The 19828-nt window shown below is 40.9% G+C and overlaps 1 protein-coding gene across 5 annotated transcripts in view; it reads left to right on the top strand.

Annotated features, from left to right (window-relative positions):
- The window catches only part of PACSIN2 (protein kinase C and casein kinase substrate in neurons 2), a 196145-nt gene that overhangs the window by 131332 nt on the left and 44985 nt on the right, over positions 1-19828 (top strand). For 4 of the 5 annotated variants that reach the window (XM_089689509.1, XM_089689510.1, XM_089689508.1 and 1 more), the window contains exon 2: positions 711-844. The exons of the other annotated variant lie outside the window; for it this stretch is intronic. In XM_089689509.1, coding sequence (XP_089545635.1) covers positions 785-844 — 60 coding nt within the window. In that variant the 5' untranslated portion in view covers positions 711-784. The remainder of the gene's footprint in view (positions 1-710; positions 845-19828) is intronic. 5 annotated transcript variants of the gene reach the window in all.

Genomic DNA, 19828 nt, shown 5'->3' with positions numbered 1-19828 from the left:
CTTGACTTCTAGGAATCCTCCTTTCCTTGTGTAAGGCTCACTTGACTCATTCAGTAAATTAATGATTTACCACTAGGCATCTGTTTCTTAGAGTTGAGAACCTGGTTCTCATGTTTTGGGCTTGTTAGATTCTTTTGGTATATTGTCCTCCTCTCAATTGTATTGTTTGGGAATTCCCCATGGTTATGTTTTAAAGGAGCCTGTGCCCTGTAATGGACTATTAGGAAATACTTTTTTTTTTTTTTTGAGTTGCCTGTAAATTCCTATTCTTGGTTTATTGTACACAAGCCACCCTCTCCTCTTTCCTGGCTTTTTTTTCTTTGGTTGCTAAAAAAAAATTGACAATAGCTGGGAGCAGGGAGGGGTTTTATGGGCTGTCCCAACAACTTTGTTTGCTATTATCCTCACCTGAAGGTGGCAGCATACAACCAATGATCAGCAATTAAAGAAGCTGGTGTTCTGTACTGTACTCCAAGAAAAGGATTTTACAGGTAAATAAAAATACTTATTTTGAATATTGCATAGATATTTGCATTGCCAGCTGTTAATTATTTTTTTGGCAGAATCTTGTGACAGTCATTTTAGGAAATTCTTACAACAATTATTTTATGCAGTGTAAGCTTTTGATGCCCTTTATGTACACTGAAATAACCTTGTCTGTGTATTTTATGGATTTGTACTTAAAGCATACTGTGTGTGCTTTGTTTTAGGCATTGACTGTCTAGTAGACAAGACGTAGGACGATTTTGGTCTCGCTTAGCTCTGCGTTCCCTCTTCGGACATCATGTCTGGAAACTATGATGATTCAGTCGGAGTAGAAGTGTCAAGCGACAGCTTCTGGGAGGTAACACTGACATTTTACTATAATTTTTTACATTTTAGATAGTCGAAGAAATGAAAAATGTGACCCTGGAAAAAATATTATAAAATCCCTTTTCTAATGTGTGTTTAAAAATTAAATCTGTAGCTGATTTAATTTTTGCCCATATGAACATTGATTACTTTTTCTTTTTCGTTTTAAAACTGACCTCCATGAAGATATAAAGGACACAAAGTAGTTCAAATGGGTTTTTGTTACCTTAATGCATTCTACGCATTAAGGCAAAAAAACCTTCTGTGCTGCACGCCCCTTCTCACCCCCCTTACACTTACCTGATCCCAATCCAGCAGTGTGCATGAGAGCAGCGACTCTCCTGGGTCTGTCCCACCTCACTGCAGAGATTGATATCGGTGGGAGCCATTGACTGCTTCTGCTGTCAGTCAAATTCTGTGTCTAGATGGCGGGGCCCAAGCCACCCTGTCTGTGTCAGTGGATGCAGATAAGGTGGCTTGAGAGCGAGCCCACATGAGTGCTCCCAGTGGAAGCGGCTTCCTATAGGGCCACTTGCCGAAGAGGGGTCAGGTGCACCATTGGGGGACTCCTAAAGGAAGATAAGGGTCTCTTTTCAGTACGATTGCACAGAGCAGGTAAGTACACTGCTACAAAAAAAATTATAGGAACACTTTGAAATCACATCAAATCTCAATGGGGAAAAATATGCTGGATATCTATACTGATATCGACTGGGTAATATGTTAGGAACGTAAGGTGCCCCATCGTTTGATGGAAATTTAAAATTCTCAACCTACAGAGGACCGAATTCTAAGACACCCCAAAAATCAAAGTGAAAAAAATGGTTCAGCAGGGTAGTCCATTTTGCTGAAATTTCATTGCAAAATGGTACTCAGTTTGTATGGCCCCTACATGCTTGTATGCATGCCTGACTATGTCAGGGCATGCTCCTAATGAGATGGCGGATGGTGTCCTGAGGTGTTTCCTCCCAGATCTGGACCAGGGCATCACTGAGCTCCTGGACAGTCTGAGGTGCAACCTTGTGGCGTTGGGTGGACCGAAACAGGTTATCCCAGAGGTGTTCTATTGGATTTAGGTCAGACGAGTGTGGGGGCCATTCAGTGGTATCAATTCCTTCATCCTCCAATAACTGCTTGCATACTCTCGCCACATGAGGCCGGGCATTGTTGTGCTGCAGGAGGGACCCAGGACCCACTGCACCAGTGCAGTGTCTGTCAATGGGTCCAAGGATTTCATCCTGATACTGAAAGGCTAGACAATGGCACCCTGACTGCCAGTCGAGGTCCTTGAGTCATTTCATGGATATGCCTCACCAGACCATCACTGACCCACCACCAAAACCTTCATGCTAAACGTTGTTACAGGCAACGTTCTACAAGGCATCTCCAGACCCTTTCACGTCTGTCACATGTGCTCAGGGTGAACTTGCTCTCATCTATGAAAAGCAGAGGGCACCAGTGGCGGACCTGCCAAGTCTGGTGTTCAATGGCAAATAACAGTCAAGCTCTATAGTGCCGGACAGTGAAAACAGGGCCCACTAGAGGATGTCGGGCCCTCAGGCCACCCTCATGAAGTCTGTTTCAGATTGTTTGGTCAGAGACCTTCACACCAGTTGCTTGCTGGAGGTCATTTTGTAGGGCTCTGGCAGTGCTCATCCTGCTGAATGAACTGTAGCTCCCCTGTGCCAGCAGCACTCATGCAGCCCCAGACCATGACACTCCCACCACCATGCTTGACTGTATGCAAGACACACTTGTCTTTCTACTCCTCACCTGGTGGCCACCACACACGCTTGACACCATCTGAACCAAATAAATGTATCTTGGTCTCATCAGACTACAGGACATGGTTACAGTAATCCATGTCCTTAGTCTGCTTGTCTTCAGCAAACTGTTTGCGGGCTTTCTTGTGCATCATCTTTAGAAGAGGCTTCCTTCTGGGACGACGGCCATGCAGACCAATTTGATGCAGTGTGTGGCCTATGGTCTGAGCACTGACAGGCTGACCCCCCACCCCTTCAGTCTCTGCAGCAATGCTGGCAGCACTCATAGGTCTATTTCCCAAAGACAACCTCTGGATATGATGCTGAGCACATGCACTCAACTTCTTTGGTCGACCATGGCGAGGCCTGTTCTGAATGGAACCTGTCCTATTAAACCGCTGTATGGTCTTGGCCACCGTGCTGCAGCTCAGTTTCAGGGTCTTGGCAATCTTCTTATAGGCTAGGCCATCTTTATGTAAAGCAACAATTCTTTTTTTCAGATCCTCCGAAGTTCTTTGCCATGAGGTGCCATGTTGAACTTCCAGTGACCAGTATGAGAGAGTGAGAGCGATAACACCAAATTTAATACACCTGCTCCCCATTCACACCCGAGACCTTGTAACACTAACGAGTCACATGACATCCGGGAGGGAAAATGGCTAATTGGGCCCAATTTGGACATTTTCACTTAGGTGTACATTCACTTTTGTTGCCATTGGTTTAGACATTAATGGCTGTGTGTTAAGTTATTTTGAGTGGACAGCAAATTTACACTGTTATACAAGCTGTACACTCACTACTTTACATTGTAGCAAAGTGTCATTTCTTCAGTGTTGTCACATGAAAAGATATAATAAAATATTTACAAAATTGTGAGGGGTGTACTCACTTCTGTGAGATACTGTAATTTCTTCTTCCTTCTTTCTTTCTCTTCTTTCTTTCTCTTCTTTCTTTCTTTCTTTCTTCTTTCTTCTTCTTCTTTCTTCTTCTTCTTTCTTCTTCTTTCTTCTTTCTTCTTCTTCTTTCTTCTTCTTTCTTCCTTCCTTCTCCTTCTTTCTTCCTTCCTTCTCCTTCTTTCTTCCTTCTCCTTCCTTCCTGCTTCCTTCTCCTTCCTTCCTGCTTCCTTCTCCTTCCTTCCTGCTTCCTTCTCCTTCTTCTTCCTTCTCCTTCTTTCTTCCTTCTCCTTCTTCTTTCTTCTCCTTCTTTCTTCCTTCTCCTTCTTCTTTCTTCCTTCTCCTTCTTCTTTCTTCCTTCTCCTTCTTCTTTCTTCCTTCTCCTTCTTCTTTCTTCCTTCTCCTTCTTCTTTCTTCCTTCTCCTTCTTCTTTCTTCCTTCTCCTTCTTTTTCTTTCTTTCTTCTCCTTCTTCTTTCTTCCTTCTCCTTCTTTTTCTTTCTTTCTTCTCCTTCTTTTTCTTTCTTTCTTCTCCTTCTTTTTCTTTCTTCCTTCTCCTTCTTTTTCTTTCTTCCTTCTCCTTTTTTCCTTCTCCTTCTTCTTTCCTCCTTCTCCTTCTTCTTTCTTTCTGTCTTTCTCTTTCTTCCTTCTTTCCCTTCCTTCTTTTTCCTCCTTCTTCCTTCTTTTTCCTCCTTCTTCCTTCTTCTTCCCTCTTCCTCCTTCTTCTTCCCTCTTCCTCCTTCTTCTTCCCTCTTCCTCCTTCTTCTTCCCTCTTCCTCCTTCTTCTTCCCTCTTCCTCCTTCTTCTTCCCTCTTCCTCCTTCTTCTTCCCTCTTCCTCCTTCTTCCTTCTTCATCTCCTTCTCCTTCTTCATCTTTCCCTTCCTCTTTCCCTCCTACTTCCCCTCCTTCTTCCTGCTCCTTCCTCTCCTTCTTTTCCCTATACAGCTGCACTCAGAGTGGGCGTGGGAGGAGCAGCACAAGGAGCCAATTTGTTGTGCTGTAGTTAGTACATGCTGACAGGAGGAGAGAAAAATATAAATGATCTAATTTGTTTACGGATTCTACTTTCACTCTCCATCAGGGTGGATTTGATTTAAATCACTAATGAAAAGGCTCGATTTAAATCATAATATTTAAAGAGCAACTGCCATCTCTGTCCCGCAGTGGCTCCTCCTGTGACCCACTGTTGACTCGCCGACAGTCTCATTCACTTTATTGGGACAGCTGGTGATGCGGCAGTGACACAAGGTGAGGGACGTGGCGGCAGCAGGTGAGTGGATGCCCGCTAACAAGCGCTGCCATGATGGAACAAAAATGGCAGGTGCTTTTTAAATGTAAGGAATCCGACTCATTCTTGCTGGTAGTTAGAATCTTTAATATTTGCCAACCAAATGAAAGTTTCCTTTTAGCATAATAAGCTGTCAGGTTAGTAAAAGAGCGATATCAGAACTGATATTATGTTAATCACACATAGCTGGAGAACTGCTCCAATTCTTTTATTTCATGTTTTTTTCTCATGGTTACTGTGAAATTGTGTGAATGTATAAATGCAGTGCACGTTATCTCAGCTTGCAGAGCTTGGATTCATTGAATGAGTTTACCAAAAAATGTAAATATTGCACAATGCAGAGCCTCAAGGTAGATAACTAAGCTCCATGCTGGATAAACTAAATTATGAATTATTAAATAGAAAACTATCTTTAGTTAGATTTTTACTCCAAAAGCATTTTATCAAAATAAATTTCATAAAAATAAATAAAAACTGATCAATAAAAAAAAATCTGATTAAAAAAAAAACTTTTTTTTTTTTTTTAAATCGATTTTTATGCTGCTCTCCTTTCACAGGCTGAGGTAGGGACAAGGCCTGAAAGTGTTTGTGAACTGCAGAAGGGAAAAGTTTGTTTACTTGCCAGACTGGGCTGTGCTGTATGGCAGGACTGTACAAACCTCAGGACTGGATGAATAGGAATACAGATCTTATGGCAGGCATAAAAGCTCCCATATACTGTATGTACTGTAAAGGGATTCGCATGTAGTTCAGCTTTTGGGATGTTTGATCCTGCTAGGCCACCAATAGGGGCCATCCCTAAGTGGTGCTTTGTTTTTGTGCCTAGTGTCTTACACATAGAGGTGGCACTATAACCCTACAGTTAAGATTCCTGCCAGGCCGTGTTCTTTAATGTTTACAGAGAAAGAGATTTTACAGTGAATAAAAACAATCTAATTTGTTTTAAAAAAATGCAAGGATTGATTTCTTTCAGTTTTTAACTTTTGTGGTTACAAAGTCTGCTCTACTGACAGCACTCCTTTTAATTAAGAAACACCTAGTGAACCAAGATAAAATTAAAGCTTTCCAAGATAAAAGGCACTTTGGGTGCTGAACTCCATCTAATACACAAATAAATTACAAATATAGGGCATGTTTTAGCTGCTGTAGAATTTTATATTTTATATGATCTTGCTCTGCTGCAGTTTCACTTTTTAGGGTTTGTTAACACAAGTCTGCATTCTAAAATGCATCATAAGGGCTATGTCCATTGCTACAACATGACACTTCAATCAGGTGGATCGTCTTTGATTCATCTATGGGTAGGCTGACCGTACCGAATTTCAGCTGGACCCTGTTGAACCTGCTGAGACTTGATTCATCTATGGCCAGTTTTAATTACAATTCTCCTCCCACACCTATTCTGAGACTGGATAGTGAAAGGAGATGCAGCAAACAAATGAGATTTCTGTCATTCTGCTCTCAGAATGGTCTTTGCACTGTAGCACACTTGTTTAGCTCTTTGTGGTGCGTCTGCCTCTCCCTCTCCCTCTCTCTGAGCTCTGAGGCTGATTTCATGCAGTCGGGTGCTTTTACTGCTTGTGTTTGCGTGATATACTAATGCAGGGGTGGGCAACTGTGGCCTTCCAGCTGTTGTAGAACTACAACTCCCATGAGGCATTGCAAAACTGACAGTTACAAGCATGACTCCCAAAGGCAGACGCATGATGGGACTTGTAGTTCACAAACAGCTGGAGAGCAACAGTTACCCACCCCTGTACTAATGAATACAGAACTATATTAACCAGTTGCCGCACGGCCTATAGCCAGATGACGACTGGGCGAACAGCTCGTCCCTCTGGGTGGACGCCATATGGCATCCTTTTCGAAACGCGCAGGGCTGCGCTGTGGCAAAATCTGTCACCAGCCGTGTACCTCGGACATGGCCGATGACAGATCTGTGTACTGGCCCTGTTGCCAGTACCATGTGACCTGCTGTGACCAATCACAGCAGGCACATGACAGTTGTATAGAATGGATGGCTTTCTTTCATGACATCCATTGTATACAAGTGTGTCTAGCTGTGAATAGTCACAGCGATCACATGCACAAGCTGGGCCAATCACAGCCCAGCTGTGTCATGTGATTAGCTGTGGCCAAATCACAGCTAATCACAAAAAAAAAAACCCCTGAATGAATCAATTTCATTCAGGTGAATGCTTGCTTATAGCAAAGTAAATCTTTGCTATAAGCAAATTTCGTAAAACAAAAATACTGATCACTTCCCCAAAGTAGTACAATGTTACTATGGTAACATTATACTACTTTGGTCATAGTGCAATATGAAAAAAAAATCTTAAAAAATTTAATAAATGTAATGTTCCTGATCACCGCCATGCCAGTTATATGATGACTCTGTACTGCACTGGTGACAGTATGTAAAAATAAAATGGTGAAAATCATTTTTTTAATTTATTCATTTTCCGAAAAACTATGACAAAAAAATGACAACTTCAAAAATCTCGCCATGCCTCTTATGAAGTACGTCGGACTGTCTGCTTTGCAAAAAGGGGTCATTTGGGGGATATCTGTACTATTCTGACATTCTTGGACCTCAAGATATTTGATTGGCTGTCAGTACTTCAGGATTGATCAATTTTCAGATATATCCCATAGTTTGTGAACTTTACTACAGACTAAATAATCCTAATTTTGGGTTATTTTCACCAAAGACATGTAGCAGAATACATCTCGGCCTAAATTTATTAAGAACAATTATTTATTTGCAAACTTTTATAATGGAAACAAACAAAAACCTTGTTTTTTTTTTTTTTTTTTTAAATTTTCAGATTTTTTTTGTTAATTTAGTAAAAAATAAAACCCCAGTGGTGATTAAATTCCACCAAAAGAAAGCTCTAGTTGTGTGAAGAAAATTTTAGTTTGGGTACAGTGTTGTATGACCGCGCAATTGTCATTCAAAGTGTGACAGCGCTGAAAGCTGAAAATTGCCTGGGCAGGAGGGGGTAAAAGTGCCTGTATGGAAGTGGTTCAACAGTGTGTGTGTGTGTGTGTGTGTATGTGTATATATGTGTGTGTGTGTGTGTGTATATGTATGTATATATATATATATATATGTATATGAATGAATGAATATATTGAATTAGGCAGATGTTTTACACTTTAAGCTTCATAAAAAAAGCTGTTCAGAAAACTTTTGTCTGACAACCCCTTTAACTGTACTTAAAGACTGAGATCAGAGAGATAGTTAGATCATGTAGATGTATGTTTGATAAGCATATCTAGTATGCTCCACTTGGATAATGCTTTTGAAATCATGATTTCCTCTGGGTTCTTGCCTTGTATTCTTCAGTAACAGTCACATGACCATGTGCGTCTTCGGGTTTCACAGATTTGGGGTGATATCTGGCTGTCAAATTTGTGAATGTAAAACAAACAGGCACTATACATCTTTACAGTCCTTGTACTAAGTGTAGCAATGCCTAGTTTGTAGTAGACGTTGGCCTTTTGCATGCACAAGAGAGAAGTGTTTGTCATTGTGATGATTTGTCGTTCCCCTATAATTCCTGCCATCAGAATGTTCATTGGCAAACGAGAGAGTGCCAGACATACAAGGAGAAGTAGCTATGAGCAAACAGAAAAAGACAATAGGAATAGTTAAAAATCTACAATTTTAACTTTCTTTCACATTGTTTTTTTTATACAGTACCTTTAAAAAGTATTCATACCCCTTGAAATTTTCCACATTTTGTCATGTTACAACCAAAAATGTAAATGTGATAGACCAAAACAAAGTGACACATAATTGTGAAGTGGAAGGAAAATGATAAATGGTTTTCAAAATTTTTATACAAATGCCTATCTGAAAAGTGTGGCATGCATTTGTATTCAGATCCCTTTGCTCTAATACCCCAAACTAAAATCTAGTGGAACCAATTGCCTTCAGAAGTCACCTAATTAGTAAATAGAGTCCACCTGTGTGTAATTTAATCTCCGTATAAATACAAGTCCTCAGAGGTTTGTTAGAGAACATTAGTGAACAAACCGCATCATGAAGGCCAAGGAAAACACCAGACAGGTCCGGGATAAAGTTGCGGAGAAGTTTAAAGTAGGGTTAGGTTATAAAAAAAATCACAAGTTTTGAACATCTCGCAGAGCCCTGTTCAATCCATTAGTATGGCACAACTGCAAACCTACCAAGACATGGCCGTCCACCTAAACTGACAGGCCGGGCTAGGATAGCGTTGATCAGAGAAGCAGTCAAGAGGCCAATTGTAACTCTGGAGTATGCAAATGGTAAAAACCTATGTGCTGCTATGTTCCAACTATAGTAATAATTTCAGGAAAAAAGATTGCTGCACTCACTACTCTGGTGTACTCTCACTCAAAATTAAATAAATAAAAATGTGGTGCACTATCTCATCAACATAAATAGAACCATACGCTTTAGAAACACAAAGTGACAGTCTAAGAAAATTATTTTTTTCCCTCCAATAATAAACGTCCAATCCAGTATACCGGTATGTTGTGTTTATCATCCAGCAATAATCAACACCGTGCTTCACTTGAGACCCCACTCCCTGCTCACCTTGACCATTGACCTATAGATTATAATATGCCAAAAACTCGCTTGTGTCTCAATTTCTGATATGTGACGTTTTCCTTCCATGTGTTGTGCTTCTTTAAACTCCAGATCTGTGCAAAATAGAACAACATACCATAGTGCAACACCGTTTTATATAACCAAATTTAAACATGTTACACTATCCAGTCACATTAAACAAATTATATGTAACTTCGAGTTATAGTGAACATATATGCATTACTCCACCGTGCCGACTATATTGTGGTGTTTCCCATCACCGGGTAGGTGCACCATGCACTCACCTTTTTTCCCTGACCTAACAAATAGGTCATACATGCTTAGGGATGAAACCAAATTCTGCTTATCCACTGCCAATCCTTAGTGGCTACTTCATTAGTTTTGTCCCTTTAAGGGGAACATGCTCTTGGATATCCAGTGGAATTAAGGTGTATATGATCGAAAATAAAGGGAATAGATCATAGTGCAACCCTATAAAATATGAACACTTTATTCAAATAAAAAAATGTACTCACAAAAGTAATGACTCAAAAGCATATCACAGCCATCAATCAAAATGGTTCCTCACACTTGTGCCGGTTTAGGCATGACCGGAAGTGACATCACTAGGCTCCACCCAATTCTGGAGTAGCTGTTTAGATCCACAGCTCAGGTGGGAGAATCTGTCCACAGGACAACTATTAGTCGTGCACTCCAGAAATCTGGCCTTTATGGAAGAGTGGCAAAAAGAAAGCCATTGTTGAAAGAAAGCCATGAGAAGTTCCATTTGCAGTTTGCGAGAAGCCATGTGGGGGACACAGCAAACGTGGAAGAAGGTGCTCTGGTCAGATGAGACCAAAATTCAACTTTTCGGCCTAAAAGCAAAACGCTATGTGTGGCGGAAAACTAACACTGCACATCATCCTGAACACAGCATCCCCACCGTGAAACATAGTGGTGGCAACATCATATTGTGGGGATGCTTTTCTTCAGCAATGACAGGGAAGCTGGTCAGAGTTGATGGGAAGATGGATGGAGCCAGATACAGGGCAGTCGTAGAAGAAAACCTGTTAGTCTGTAAAATACTTGAGACTGGGGCTGAGGTTCACCTTCCAGAACAACAACTCTAAACATACAGCCAGAGCTACAATGGAATGGTTTAGATTAAAGCATATCCATGTGTTAGAATGGCCTAGTCAAAGTCCAGACCTAAATCCAGTTGAGAATCTATGGCAAGACTTGAAGATTGCTGCTCAGACTCTCTCCATCTAATCTGACAGAGCTTGAGCTATTTTGCAAAGAAGAATGGGCAAAAATGTCACTCTCTAGATGTGCAAAGCTGGTAGAGACTTCCCCAAAAAGACTTGCAGCTGGAACTGCAGAAATAGGTGGTTCTACAAAGTATTGACTCAGGGGGGCTGAATACAAATACACACCACACTTTTCAGATAGTTATCAGATATTTATTTGTAAACAATTTTGAAAGCAATTTATCATTTTCCTTCCACTTCACAATTATGTGCCACTTTGTGATGGTCTATCACATAAAATCCCAATAAAATACATTTATGGTTTTGTTTGTAACATGACAAAATGTGGAACATTTCAAGGGATATGAATACTTTGCAAGGCATTGTAAACTCATGGTTCTGTTTTTAATTTAGTCTAATTTTATTTAAAAAAAAAAAACTTTTTAAAACAATTGGCACAAGGTCCTCCATGAATAGAGGACAGGTAGGTGAATGAAAGGTCCGCTTCCTCCATTCAGCCTTTGATGCATGCGTATGACAGGTCCCTTGGCACATAATAACCCATGTGGCTCCAGATGAGATCCATGATAAAAGCTGTGGGGGCAGGGAAGAATCAAAGGATGGAAGATTTCAGATCTATCTGTTAGCAGCACAAAGCATGTTTTGATTACATTGATTGTATGTACCATCTCTTGTGCTGAATTTTAAAAAAAAAGTACACAATGTTGGCTTTAAATACAGTATAGATTTCTTATCAGATCTAATTAGTAAACTATACTTTATTGGTTTTCTTATTCTGAGTTGGCATGCTTGCCTTATCTGCTTTAGGTTAGTTGTGAAAAGCTGAGGTTTGCAACGTTGTTCTCCTTTTTTTTCCAACTTAGTATTGTTCTACCAGGGAAAAAAAGTGACGTGAGGTCATCTGGAAATTCTATAGGAAATTTGTAACAATCGCTATGAGTCATCAGCTCACATTAGCCCAGGATTCCTCTTGTAGAGGAACTTATTAGTGAGTGAAAGGAAACCCTCTCTGGATTTCACATGTCCTGGAATGTGGGCGCACAGCCTGTTCTCCAGGCAGACCTCCAGATAATATGAGATGTGATTGATAAAAATGTCTCACAGCTGCTTTACATTGTTCTGTTGCCTGCTTTTGCTGGGCTCCAGTCTTTTGTTCAGTAATTTCTTTTTACTTAAAGCAGAACTAAACTCGCCTACTATTGCTCCTTCTTCGACACCAATATCTTCACCTGGTCCGTCATCTGAGAACTCTGTTGCATGCACTGACATCTTTGCCCCAATCTCTTCTGGGAACTGGTATGTGGCCATCTTGATTGGCCAGCATGGGATGACAAAACTCCTGTACAGTTCATTCATCTTAGTGGACAAGCACTGTGCCAAGAATGTATCCTGAGCTGTATGTGCACAGCTCAGCGTTTATTGTACAGAAGAGTGCAAACCGACAGGTAGGTTTATTTTATTGCAGAAGAGACCTAGCATGCCTCTTTTTTGATAAGCGGCTGGCCTGCTCCCAGTTTATTTGTTTTAACCCTTTAGTTTCACCTAAAACAATACTAAGACTTCATGCACACTAGCGGCCCTTTTTTTTTTTTTTTTTTTTTTTAGCTCGAAAAATGCTGGATGAAAAACGCTGGTAATAGCTTTCCAGAGCATTTGGGAGCATTAGCGCTTTATTAGCAGTTTTACAGTCCATGTAGAGGAAAAAAATTAAAAAGCTAGAAAAAAAGCGGTTAGGAGCATTTTAGTAGTGCTTGGGTGCGTTTTTTAGCCTTTTGTGCTGGAAAACTCTCCAAAAACTTTTTTTTTTCTTCTCCTAGACGTTGAAGCTCAAAAATTAATAGCCTAAAGTAGTGTGCATGGACACATAGGATAACACTATTTAGCTTCTAGGAGCAGAAAAAAATATGCTGATAATAGCTTCTAGGAGCTTAAAAGACACTACTGTGCATGGAGCCTAAAGGTTCTTTGTTTAAAAAAAAAAAAAAAAACTTACCTATTCTTACCTGCTCTGTGTAGGGGTTTTGCACAGAGCAGCCCAGATCCCCCTCTTCTCGGGTCCCCTGCTGGCACTCCTGGCTCCTCCTTTCTTTCAGGTGCCCACATAGCAAGCCGCTTGCTATGGGGGCACCCAAGCAGGCATGTGCCTGAGCCACTGCTCTGTGTGTCCATTCACACACGGAGCCAAGGTTTGGCACCCCCCCTTCTCCTTATTGGCTGACTGGCTGTGATTGACAACAGTGGGAGCCAATGGCCAATGAGCAGGCTAAGACCAGGGAAAGTCAAGGCTGTCGTGCACATCACTGAACCGTGATGGGGCTCAGGTAAATATTGAGAGGGCTGGGGGCACTGCTGCACAAAGGTTTTTTTACCTTGAAGCATAGAATGCATGAAGGTAAAAAACCTTCAGCCTTTACAACCACTTAAGTTCTGATTTAATTTTAGGCTATTAATACAGATGTTATCAAGTGCAACAGATAGCTGCAGATCCCTAAGTTCACCTTTACCAAAAAAAAAATATGAAACTGCCTATTCAGGGTAAAAGTGTGGCTGTAGATAGAAATAGACTGTGCAGCTTTGTCTAAAGTTGGATAATGCCCTTGCTATAGGTGTAGGCCATCTATGTACCTCCTGAAGCCTAGCTGAAAAACTCAGAGATGGCATCCCCGTCCTGCTTTGTTGCAGGATGTTACTAAGATGCTCCCAGCTGTTGGTGCTCACCATCACAGGAGTGTGCTTGCAAACACCAGGATATACTGTAACTGGGTCTCTTTCTCCCCTGTGTCAGATTGGCTGATCTCAGAGCTACTGCAATGGGGAGAGAATGCACATGCAGGAAAAAGCTCACTCCTGTGATGACAGGATGGAGTAGTGCCTGGGAGGGGCTTAGCAATGTGCTAGCAACGAGGCAGGACTGGGGATGCCATCTCTGGGAGTTTTATTTATTTTTATGGCCAGGCTTTGGTAGGTACGTAAATGGCCTACACCTATAACAAGGGTGAAAGCTGCACAATTGTGTGTGGTTTTTTTTTTTTTTTTTTTTTTTTTTTTATGTACAGGCACCCCTTACATGCATAGGTAGTGTTCTGGTAAAGATGAACTAACACTTTAACTGTCACTCCAGGGTTTTCTGCGCGTTAATGTGGAACTAAATTATACTTTTTAGCCGAGGAAGCTGCCATGTTAGAGCCCTTTCACACTTTTCCAGTGCAGTTTGATCGCACTGCCGGAAGAGCACAGCTTACCCATGAGCTTGGTGTGGATTGGCTGCACTTTCCTATAAAGTTGCATTATGTCCCATGGTTTTTGTGCACTTTCTGCAAGTGCATCAAAGATGCACAACTGACCTACGGGTAAGCTGCACTGATCCCGTGGTGCAGTCAAAATGCACCAGACAGTGTGAAAGGGGTTTAAGCCTCTGTTTGATCTGCCAACTTAACCTCATGTTGTTTCACATGTGCTCAGCTATGACTACAGCCATTTGATAGTTTCAGAGTTCAGTTCAGAGCACAAGTAAATGTGACCGTTATCACTCACGACATTCCTTGGATTAACCGTTTTTTTAAACGGTTAACGAGTTAGTTCACCTTTTCAAAAAAACATCCTATGCAGATAAGGGGCGTCTGTAGATAAAAACAAACTTTGCAGCTCTGACTAAAGTTAAATAATGCCCTTGCTATACGTGTAGGCCATTTACATACCTCATAAAGCCTGGCCTGAAAACTCCCAGGATTTTGCTAAGTGAGGCCCAGCTATTACTGTTCACCACCATCACAGGAGTGAGCTGTCATACTCTTGAGATCAAAGCTACTGGGACAAAGTGCTTGGGAGAAGGCTTAAATCAGAGAAAGAGTTCACTCCAGTGATGGTGAAGGTGAACAGTTATTGCTGGGCCTCACTTAGCAACATCCTAGCAGTGTCCTGAGAATTTTCAGGTCAGGCTTTTTGATACATAAATGGCTTACACCTATAGCAAGGGCATAATTCAATTTTAGTCAGAGCTGCACAGGTTGTTTTAATCTACAGACACCCCTTATCTGCATAGCCATTTTTTGGCAATGGTGAACTAACCTTTAAATTGGTGGGTTTAGTTCTGCTTTAAATCTCAATTGAATTTCATTTCAAATTGGCTAAATACATTCCAGGTGCATAAGAAAAAAATTTTTTTTTTAATTTTCTACAGATTATTCCCCTTAGAGAGCAGGCACAGTCAGAAAAGCGAGAATGCTGCAGAAAAGGACGCTTTCTCCTTGGGAATCCTTGGGAAGCATGGGTTTCTGCAGAGCTATCAGTCTGACTCAGCATGGAGCATGTCAGACCTTTGCAGAGACAACTGCTTTCCACAACACTATGTACAGTGACTTGAAAAAGTATTCATACCCCTTGAAATTTTCCACATTTTGTCATGTTACAATCAAAAACGCAAATGTATTTTATTGGGATTTTATGTGATAGACCTACACAAAATGTCACATAGTTGTGAAGTGTAAGGAAAATAAATGTTTCTAAATTTTTTACAAATATCTGAAAAGTGTGGTGTGCATTTGTATTCAGCCCCCCTGAGTCAATACTTTGTAGAACCATCTTTCACTGCAATTACAGCTGCAAGTCTTTTTGGGGATGTCTCTACCAGCTTTGCAGATCTAGAGAGTGAAATTTGTGTCCATTCTTCTTTGCTGTTCACAGATGCTCTCCATCCAACCTGACAGAGCTTGAGCTATTTTTCAATATTCAAGTCTTACCACAGATTCTCAATTGGATTTAGGTCTGGACTTTGACTGAGCCATTCTAACACATGAATATGCTTTAATCTAAACCATTCCATTGTAGCTCTGGCTGTATGTTTAGTATTGTTGTCCTGCTGAAAGGTGAACCTCAGTCTCATGTCTTTTGCAGACTCTTAACAGGTTTTCTGCTAAGATTGCTCTGTATTTGGCTCCATCCAATTTCCCATCAATTCTGAACAGCTTTCCTGTCCCTGCTGAAAAACAGCATCCCCAAAACAAGATGTTGTAACCACCATATTTCACTGTGGGGATGGAGTGTTCAGGGTGATGTGTAGTGTTAATTTTCCTCCACACATAGCATTTTGCTTTTAGGCCGAAAAGTTACATTTTGGTCTCCTCTGACCAGAGCACCTTCTTCCACGTTTGCTGTGTCCCCCACATGGCTTCCCGCAAACTGCAAATGGGATTTCTTATGGCTTTCTTTCAGCAATGGCTTTCTTCTTACCATTCTTCCATAAAGGCCAGATTTGTGGAGTGCACGACTAACACTTGTCCTTTGGACAGATTCTCCCACTTGACCTGTGGATCTCTTGTGCCATACTTTTTCCATTTTCAGAGGATGGATTGAACAGTGCTCCGTGAGATGTTCAAAGCTTGGGATATTTTTTTTATAACCTAATCCTACTTTAACCTCTTGGCGCCGGCTGAATGCAAGTGTGCGGCCTCCCGGCGTCTGGGCCTAGACACCGAGCGACCACACGTTTGCGGTCTGTTAAAAAAAGACACGTGCTGAGAGCGCGCGCCCTGCGTGCTCCCAGCACACATGTCTGGTACTCACAGAAAGGTCCCGATCTCCTCTTTAGATCAGGACCTTTCCCAATCATGTGACCATCGTGTCATGGCGGTCACATGACTCTAAACCCCGCCCCGCCTTCCGGCTTCTGAAATCTTTAAAGGTCCGGGAGGCGCCTGCGCCAAGGGGTTAAACTTCTCCAACTTTATCCCTGACCTGTCTGGTGTGTTCCTTTTGGTCTTTAAAATGCTCTTTTTTCACCAATGTTCTCTAACAAAGCTCTGAGGGCTCCACAGAACAGCTGTATTTATACTGAGATTAAATTACACACAGGTGGACTCTATTTACTAATTAGGTGACTTCTGAAGGCAATTGGTTCCACTAGATTTTAGTTAGGGGTAATAGTAAAGGGGGCTGAATACAAATGCACGCCACACTTTTCAGTTATTTATTTGTAAAAAAAATTTACTTTCACTTCACAATTATGTGCCATTTTGTGTTTGTTCTATCACATAAAATCCCAATAAAATACATTTACGTTTTTTGGTTGTAACATGACAAAATGTGGAAAATTTCAAGGGGTATGAATACTTTTTCAAGGCACTGTAGATGCTTTTTAGTCTCTGCTATAATCTGGGTCCTATCTAATTTCATCCCCAGCCTTGCAACAGTGGGGTTATGGCACACTGTTCTGTGTGTATGTGTTTCCTCCAGGTGCGACAGTCCCCCCTCCCCACCCACCCACCCAAAAAAACCAGCAGGTTAATTAGCACTTCTTTAAATTGGCCTGGGAACATACTGCCTGCATATGTTTGCATGCATTTTCAAGTTATTTGAGACCAATTATAAGTTCTTTTTGGAAGCAGACTGTTGTGAATCATTTAATGTCATTTGCAAGGTTCTCCACAGCATCTTGGCACAAAATAAATTTAAAAAATAATTAAATTGAGAATAGTCAAGTCTGGAAGCAAAAGGTTAGAAATTGTTTTTTTGAATGCACCCTGACCACCATCTAAACTGTACACTTTTGACTAGCCTTTGTCACGAAGAATCTGTTTTGCTGGCAGCTTCATGGTAGTAGGTGGAGTGCGTGTATTGATATATTTTGGCAAATTCTGATGAGTAAACACTGTCTTGTTTTGACCCAATTCTCTCTAATATCCTTCCAATCTGCTCAAACGCCTCCTTCCCATTGACACTGCTGGAATCCTGGAGGTCGCCTTGAATTTATTCACACTGTTACTATCGCATTCCATGGAACAGAAGCCTGGCTGTTCTCTGCCACACTGTGTATAAATTCTAAATTCTCCTCTGTCATTGCTGGCTATGAATGAGGCCTAGTCCATGTCAGTAAAGGAAAAGGGGTATATAGCAAGGCTCGTATTCACATCCATGTGGTACAGCAGCCTGCTGAAGTACCTTGTGTTCTGAGTCTGAATAGATCTGTTTAGCCGGAAGTTCCTAAACGGAATCCTATCCGGAGTCCTTCATACAGCAAGGCTAAATAGAAGCTTCTTTTACGTGACTGAACACGTGCGGCATTGTTACTGAATTCTGTAGTCTACTATTTTACAGTAAATATGTTGAGGTCTGTTTATCATAGATAATAAACTGAAAGACTGTCTCTGATTTTGTAGGAAATTTTCCATTTTGTGAGGGGAACACACCTTGATGGCAAGCTTCTCTTTGACTTTTTAAAATAACACTTTTCCTCTTGGCTTTCAAAACCTATCACTTTAAAGCTCCACTCCAGGAAAATGGCTAAATATATACATGAAATACATATGAGAGCTGTTTTGCCTGCCAAAAGATTTGTATTTTTGTCCATCTAGCTCTGAGATTTACACGTCTCTGCTTCACAATCCTAGTTCTATCTAGCAGAGAAAGGGACCTGATCTCTGCTGCAGTTTCAGTTTCACTTACAGTTTAGTACACACTTTCTGTGACTGGGTGATTAACCTCCTTGGCGGTTTTCCCGAGTGTAGCTCGGGGTAGAATTTCTATACCAAGAACGGTAACCCCGAGCTACACTCGGGCTTACCATGCAGCGTTCTCTGGGGGTCCCTGCAGCACTTACCTTGTCCTTCGCTCCCACGATGGGTCCCCTGCAGCGTCCCCGTCCATCTCCTCCGGCGGATGCTGGCATCTGGCTTCCGTGTTATGGTCCCCGTGACGTCGGAACGTTCGGGCGGCGGAACCGGCGGGAAATTTGAAATTTTTAAAAAATGACATTTTTGCTGTCATTGCTGTTTCAATGCATTTCACATACATTTTGTCCCTACTGCTTTGTCCTGTGCCCTGCCTGCATTTTGACTGTTCTTTCTGCCTGGAAACTTAGAAAAGTCCATGGCGTCCAAAAAGCGTCCCTTTACGTCAAAAGCGGTTTTAGAACAGCGATAGTAAATCAGAACCACTTGCAGAATTGAGTGATAATGATTTGTGGGGAAATTCGTCATCAGACACTGAAAACGATTTTGCGACTTATCTCAGCGATGTGCGAATTTGCCTCTGTATTTCAAATTTCAGTGTTTTTGGTTTGATTATATTATTGAATTAAATTTATTATTATTATATTATTATTTTTTATGATTATTTATTAAATTATAATTTATGATTTCGTGTTTCAAGTTTTTTCATATCCGGAATGTTTAATAGACTCTTTTTCGGATAGATTTCAGTGAGTTATTCCTAAAAATTACAGCCTACAATTAAAAACTACATATTTCCATGCAAAAAAATGGTACCGCTTTCAGCACAAAATTCCTGACATGATCATACCGCCAGGGAGGTTAATACCAGCCAAGGTTACAGTGGAGGGACTGAGAGAAAATCATGTGGACTCCTAGGCTTCATATACACAAGAAAATACTAAACTTGAGTTTAGGGGCTTTTGGCGGGTTTTTTTTTTTTTTTTTGCCAAAAAGAACAAGTTCTATACAGTTCTCAATACTCGTCCTTTCTATAGATTTCAGCCTCCTCCGAATCTCCCAATTTCTTTGTTTTAGCTGCCATGATCCAACTCCCCTTCCTGTTGAAGGGTGCCTACATTAATTATCCATGGTCTCACTGTATGCAGGTACATACAAAGCTGCCTCCTTTTGCTCACTCCAAAGATGAACTAGCTAACATAGGATTTATAGTGTGCACAGAGCAGTGCATGTGATTGCGCTGTCGCTCATAGAGGACATTACCAGGTGGTGGCAGAAAAACACTGTAAGAAACCAGCAAGAATTCAGAGGGGAGCTCAAAAGCACCTACATCCCAACTGGCAACATGATGCAAGAGAAGGTAGGAAGGATACAAAGAAAGATATAAAGAAGAGGAGAATAAACTCCTCACGGAAAAAAGATGATGATCAGGGACTTTAAAGGTGCCAATAATAATGAAAAGATTATTTATAAAAAATGACAACATTTATTTCAAACATTTAAAATAAACAAGTATAACATATACACTTGAGTATTCAAATTGGGTAGTAGTACTAGTTACAATAATCTATACCCGGTGCATTACTTCTCAACCTGTTTCGCCTATTTTGTAAGAAATCGTTTCATGAAAAATAAACCGTGCCAATAAGTAAGGGATGTGTATGGATTATTTTTAGAAAATAAGAATGTTGTTTAGTGTTCATTTTAAGCTTCATTATACATATTTGGCTCTGTTTGT

Source organism: Staurois parvus, unplaced genomic scaffold (genome assembly GCF_062004578.1).
Source record: "Staurois parvus isolate SC_StPar_1 unplaced genomic scaffold, SC_StPar_1.0 ptg000479l, whole genome shotgun sequence".
Taxonomy (NCBI): Eukaryota; Metazoa; Chordata; class Amphibia; order Anura; family Ranidae; genus Staurois; species Staurois parvus.
The sequence above is the reverse complement of the archived record's forward strand: the minus strand, read 5'-3'. Positions and strand labels throughout refer to the sequence as shown.